Source organism: Lactuca virosa, chromosome 3 (assembly GCF_052849685.1).
Source record: "Lactuca virosa cultivar CGN04683 chromosome 3, Lactuca_virosa_CGN04683_v6, whole genome shotgun sequence".
In the NCBI taxonomy this organism is placed as follows: Eukaryota; Viridiplantae; Streptophyta; class Magnoliopsida; order Asterales; family Asteraceae; genus Lactuca; species Lactuca virosa.
The window spans coordinates 161,103,692-161,108,809 of NC_136428.1; the positions used below are offsets into that span (position 1 = coordinate 161,103,692).

The 5,118-nt window shown below is 33.8% G+C and overlaps 1 protein-coding gene across 9 annotated transcripts; it reads right to left on the bottom strand.

The window, feature by feature from the left end:
• Positions 1-210: 210 nt before the first annotated feature.
• LOC145166759 (uncharacterized) lies at positions 211-4,692 on the bottom strand. 9 transcript variants are annotated; one of them, XM_079085793.1, is made up of 12 exons: positions 4,144-4,692; positions 3,819-4,040; positions 3,316-3,447; positions 2,527-2,585; positions 2,350-2,449; positions 1,980-2,278; positions 1,724-1,853; positions 1,577-1,640; positions 1,392-1,486; positions 978-1,046; positions 739-884; positions 211-534 (listed from the first exon to the last, which is right to left on the bottom strand). In XM_079085793.1, the coding sequence occupies exons 6-9, from the start codon at positions 2,067-2,069 to the stop codon at positions 1,414-1,416; spliced, it is 357 nt and encodes a 118-aa protein (XP_078941919.1). In that variant the 5' UTR covers positions 2,070-2,278; positions 2,350-2,449; positions 2,527-2,585; positions 3,316-3,447; positions 3,819-4,040; positions 4,144-4,692; the 3' UTR covers positions 211-534; positions 739-884; positions 978-1,046; positions 1,392-1,413. The 9 variants fall into 9 exon arrangements, with proteins under 9 accessions (XP_078941919.1, XP_078941920.1, XP_078941921.1 ...); XM_079085794.1 differs by adding an exon at positions 2,750-2,837 and having other exon boundaries at positions 3,316-4,040; XM_079085795.1 differs by adding an exon at positions 2,750-2,837 and having other exon boundaries at positions 2,527-2,636; positions 3,316-4,040.
• Positions 4,693-5,118: the final 426 nt, after the last annotated feature.

Below are 5,118 nucleotides of genomic sequence, written 5' to 3' on the forward strand. Positions count from 1 at the left end.
AGGCCCTGTCATAAAGGAAGACGACACACATTTGCTTGTCGTAAGCTTACGACACGTGTGTTTATGACACGCAATGCGTATCAAGGAAGCCCCTGTCATAAAGGAATACGACACGCATTTTTGCGTGTCATAATTTAAATGTTTTTAAAATTATATATTTTTGATAGATTTACTAATTTTCAAATTAAATAACACACATTAAAAGTCTCATAATACAAAATAAAATACCATAAACAATAAAGATAACTCATTGCATTAATATGTCAAATACAAATAATCATTCCAATAGTAAGTAAATGTAACACATTGCTAATATTGCATAATATTTATTATAGAAAACAAAACATGTACAACATTAAAAGAAAGTCATGACTAAATTATCCTTTGACAATTTCCTTTCTAAGAGAATATGAACCTTTTGCTGATGAGAATGCTTTTGGCAAAAAGACTTCACTCTATCAAGAGCTTCTTCAAGAGAAGATGGGTCTGCAGCAAAAGTTACACGAATCCAGTTTTTCAAACCTACAGTAAGTCCTGCAAAACCCAAAAAGAAAAGTCAAAGGGGTATATTATATGGTAGTTTGTATTAAGATAAGAATATGTGTATCTACACGAGAACGAATGAATTGCCATAAAAAATCACCAGCCAAACCTGAACATAATTTTAGGTGCTAAGATATTATAATGGGAAAACAAGAAACATAAACTGAGAAACTCAACAAGGAAATTTTGGCTTACTATAGTCACAGGAAGTGCTTCAGCTTCAGACACGTCCTCCTTAATCACACTGGATTCACTTTCTTTCTAGGAAGCATCCTCAACCTTTTCAGTGGGTTTAACATCTGTATCATTGTTATTTCTTTCAATGCCATCATCCCCTTTACCTTGAAAGAACAGATTATAGGTATGATTAAACAAGATAATTATAAATCAAACTTAGTATATAAATAAACGACCATTGACCACAACTAACATACATCTTCCACTTTCTCTTTCTCAGGTTTGGTTTCTCCTTCAGTACGCTGCATGATGAACATGCCCCAATACTATTGAAAACAGCCACAACTTTAAACAATCAAAGAGAAAAAAAATGTATGTTCTGTCTTATGATCATTGTCCTTATGGGCTCTAGGTTAATTGGATGTATGAGGATAAAATTTTGTTAAAGGCTCCATCACTTCATCACTAAGCAGCCTAAACCTTTTCTTCATTGACATCTCCAAGAAATAGCATTTATTTCAGTAATTAATTTAACATCTTACTTTTATTTCTTTCTATTAAGGTTTTGTAGAATTTTTAACGTAGAATACTATAATAGGAAAAAAGTGAAGTAAAAGTATATAATAAAGAAATAGATGAAAGTAGATTGGTGTATATAAAATATAATATACCTAAACAATTGAGAGAAGGGAGTCAAGGCCATCTAATGCTGAAGCACGCACAGGAACTCCAATGACAGGTAAGGGTGTCAATGCAGCTACCATACCTAATCACAAATTTTGGAAAAAAAATGAAAAATAAAAAAAATTGAAATTGTTGTATTTGGAAGAAATAAAAGTAAAGTAGAGAATAAAACCTGGTAAATGGGCTGCACCCCTGCACCAGCAATAATAATTGTGATGCCTCTGCAGCTACCATACCTAATCACAAATTTTTGAAAAAAATGAAAAAAAATTGAAATTGTTGTATTTGGAAGAAATAAAAGTAAATTACAGAATAAAACCTGGCAAATGGGCTGCACCCCCTGCACCGGCAATAATAACTTGGATGCCTCGTTCTCCAGCAGATGAAGCATAACAAAACATCAATTCACCTGTTATGTGTGTTGATGCTATTCTAACCTGAATGATTAACTTTTTTTTTCTTATTTAATTACCCAAGTATTGCTTTGTATTTGGATTTAAATGACTTTCAAAGTACAATGTTGTAATAAATAAATAACAAATAATAAAAGCCAAAAGATGAAGAAATAACAATACCTCCAGTAGTATTATCTTCTCCTTCATTAGTATTGAATTCCATATTAAAATCCAATTTCCCCAATTCTTTTGAAAACCACCTGATCCCATTCAACATCATATTCATCTTTTGTCCCTGGTCATATTCCATTCAACATCAGAATCATCACTAGGTTCAGAGATTCCTGTAAAGATATCATCTATCTAGATTCGTGGCCCCATATCCTTCTTCACAAAAGTATTCTTCTTTAAATGGTTCTGAACATTACTTGAGGCGTCATGGAGAAGTGAAAAAGGTGTCCACTTTGAGTTTGTTCTAGCTGTTTTTGGCAGATGTGAGAAAAGTCAAAGGGGTATTTGAAATATAGAACAAAGGGACATCAAGATTCACCTGTAAAACATTTGGCAAGTTTAGCCTTTGACCAAGATGGGTAGCAATTGTTCACTTTCCAACACATGTTGTGCCACATACAAGAATAACTTGTCATCATCTTGTAAATACAAAAGAAAGATTTAATTACTAAATTAAGAATTTATAAAAGGGGACAAAAGGGGAGTTGGGAAATACCTTGTCATCATCTTGTAACGATTTATATATTCTTACCCATAGCCCCGCCTTTCCATGAGCTGCAATCAAAGTCATAATTATGGTTATGCCTTTGATTTGAATGTGGCATACTGTAACAACTCAGAAGTAATTCACAATCAGAATACACAAAAATATAACAAGGCATGATTACTTCAAACAATTAAACAAATACTCATATCATCAGATGATAACACTGTATGACCTGAGTGTATGTATTTCAGTCCTCGAAGAAGCTGATAAAGAAAGAATTGATGGTGTTCTGGTGTTAAGTCATCGTTTCCTTTAATAACCTGATGTAGACCAGATCCCATAAGCTCAAAAACCACATATATGTCTTTGAACATACAATACCAGAGCTTCCTTTACAAATAATTTCCAATAATTTGTACCTACTCCCTTTACCAAATTCACTGAAAAAGTTTTCTTCTGTAGGTTCCGACAACAGACTCCTAGGGTCATTATAATAGATGAAAACTAGAAGTTATCTGGAAAATATTTATTTTATTTTATTTTGTGATTAAGCCCTCATTTTATATACAAAGATACAATTCAAATAGGAAACTAGATAAGGGTAGCATGAGTATTTTGTGTAACCCCATTTCATAAATATCATCTAGCATTTCTCCTCAAATATGATCTATTTAACAGATTTGTGAGAATGTCAGCAAGTGAAAGGATGAGAAGAAGTATGTTAGTCAAATGTTTTCCCATTAAACTCTCAATTTTGTCTTCATTATAAATATAAGTTGTGTACTTTTGGATACTTACCAGACTTGTAGTATGTCGCTGAAAACCTTCTTCTTTGTGCTTCCTAATACCAACATCAGGATTTGTAGAGATGAAAGTGTTGTTTTCAACCCAACCTCTGGATACCTTTCCAGAACTTTAAATCATCATGGGCTGAAAAAGATGAACAAATCAAGATTATATAGTAAAGAAGATAAGCAAGTATATAAAGACTACTATGGAGTGCCCCTGTGAAAGGGTCCAATTTAGGCATGCCCCATCACCTAGGCTGCAGAAAAAACTTATCAAGAATCAGGATTCAGAGCAAAACAATGAAACTAGAAATAGTTAATAATAAAATGAATGAAAGAAATTTGGATTATGCTAATCACCAATATAACTGAAGTAAATGATAGAATGATACCCTGGATATTTTAACTTAGTACTTCTTTCTGCATAAATACTCTTTTGTGTTTTAAAATTATGAAATTGCATTTATATATTCTAAGAATCTATACACACAATTCAACAGGAGCTCAAAATACCAGAGTTCTCTACACTGGAGGCAAAGGGAAACCTATCAGACATTCTTCTAAATATTGTTTTGCCACCAGCCTGCAAGGAACTATTGATTTTGTCTTGTATGTTCAGTGCATATTCAAGACTGAAAACAACCTCAGCCATGGTAGGGCGCTCCTTTGGATGGCTAAGCAAACATCTCTTTGCAATTCGAACAAACCCCTTCCAACATTTTGTGGATATTTCACCTTTTATATCAGAATCAATCTTAAGATCAGGTTCAAAATTCAGATATGTATAGATAGAACACATGAAAAAGAAAAAAAACAGAGACAAATTGTCTTAACTTACAGATCATTAAGGTAAATATACCCTAGAAGATGAACAACATACGACCATTCATCTTGACTTACAGATCATCTGGAAGAAATTAGATTACAGATCTGATTGCTTCACCTATGCGATTTCATAGATGTGTTTTAGGGTTGTCGTAGTTGTCGATCGACGCTACAATCGAGGGCTTCCGATTTGTAGTTCTGGGTGCAAGCGTTGACTTTGTATTGAACTACTACCGGTGGTCCAGGTATTCCTCCGCCAACTGGGATGGCGAGACGGACTGTCGCCGCCACAGGCCGACGGCTAGACGCATTAGCTTTCCTTCAGGGACGCCATTTGACTAAAATCCAAACCTGAACAAAAAAATTGGAACAGTAATATGAAAAAAAAACCCTAAATCCTTAATTACAAGAGTAAGAAATTAAAGGAGAATGATAAGAGAGTGATGTATGTGCTTGTTCTAGAGTCTGAACGAATCAAAAAATCGATGGCATAACTGGTGGAAACAAGGGAGAAGAGAATGAGCGGGGTTTTTGATTTTTGGGATTTCCTTTCCCTCCTTAGGTATACTGAGATGCTATATGGATGGAGACGCGCCTTTCATTAAAATATTATAAAACGACAGGCCTAGACGACACACTATTTATAAAAGGTTCCCTCCGTGTTTTTTTTACGCAAATTTTAGGGCGCGCAAAAATGTGTATCCTCTATTCTTGAATTTTAGGAAAAGCTGACATTATTTTTAGGGAACGCACAAATGCGTATCGTAAATCACTGCGTGTAATTGTTCGCACGTCATTAAAGGGTTGTTTTCTAGTAGTGATTGAAGTATTAATCAAACTTAGTCATGGATATATATGAATATCATGTTGAAATATTTCAACATTGGAAATTATATATATGGAAATATTATAGCAAAAGACTGGTCAAGTATCATGTCATTATGTAAGACATTATAAATCGTGTCCCATATGCTTCGGATATAGGATC

Bases quoted from the DNA above. Each gene is read 5' to 3' on its own strand.
- LOC145166759 (XM_079085793.1), bottom strand. From the start codon at position 2,069: ATGGGATCAGGTGGTTTTCAAAAGAATTGGGGAAATTGGATTTTAATA. The intron at 1,641-1,723 runs GTTTTATTCTGT...ATTTGTGATTAG, and splicing joins GGGTGCAGCCCATTTGCCAG to GTATGGTAGCTGCAGAGGCA. The intron at 1,487-1,576 runs GTTTTATTCTCT...ATTTGTGATTAG, and splicing joins GGGTGCAGCCCATTTACCAG to GTATGGTAGCTGCATTGACA.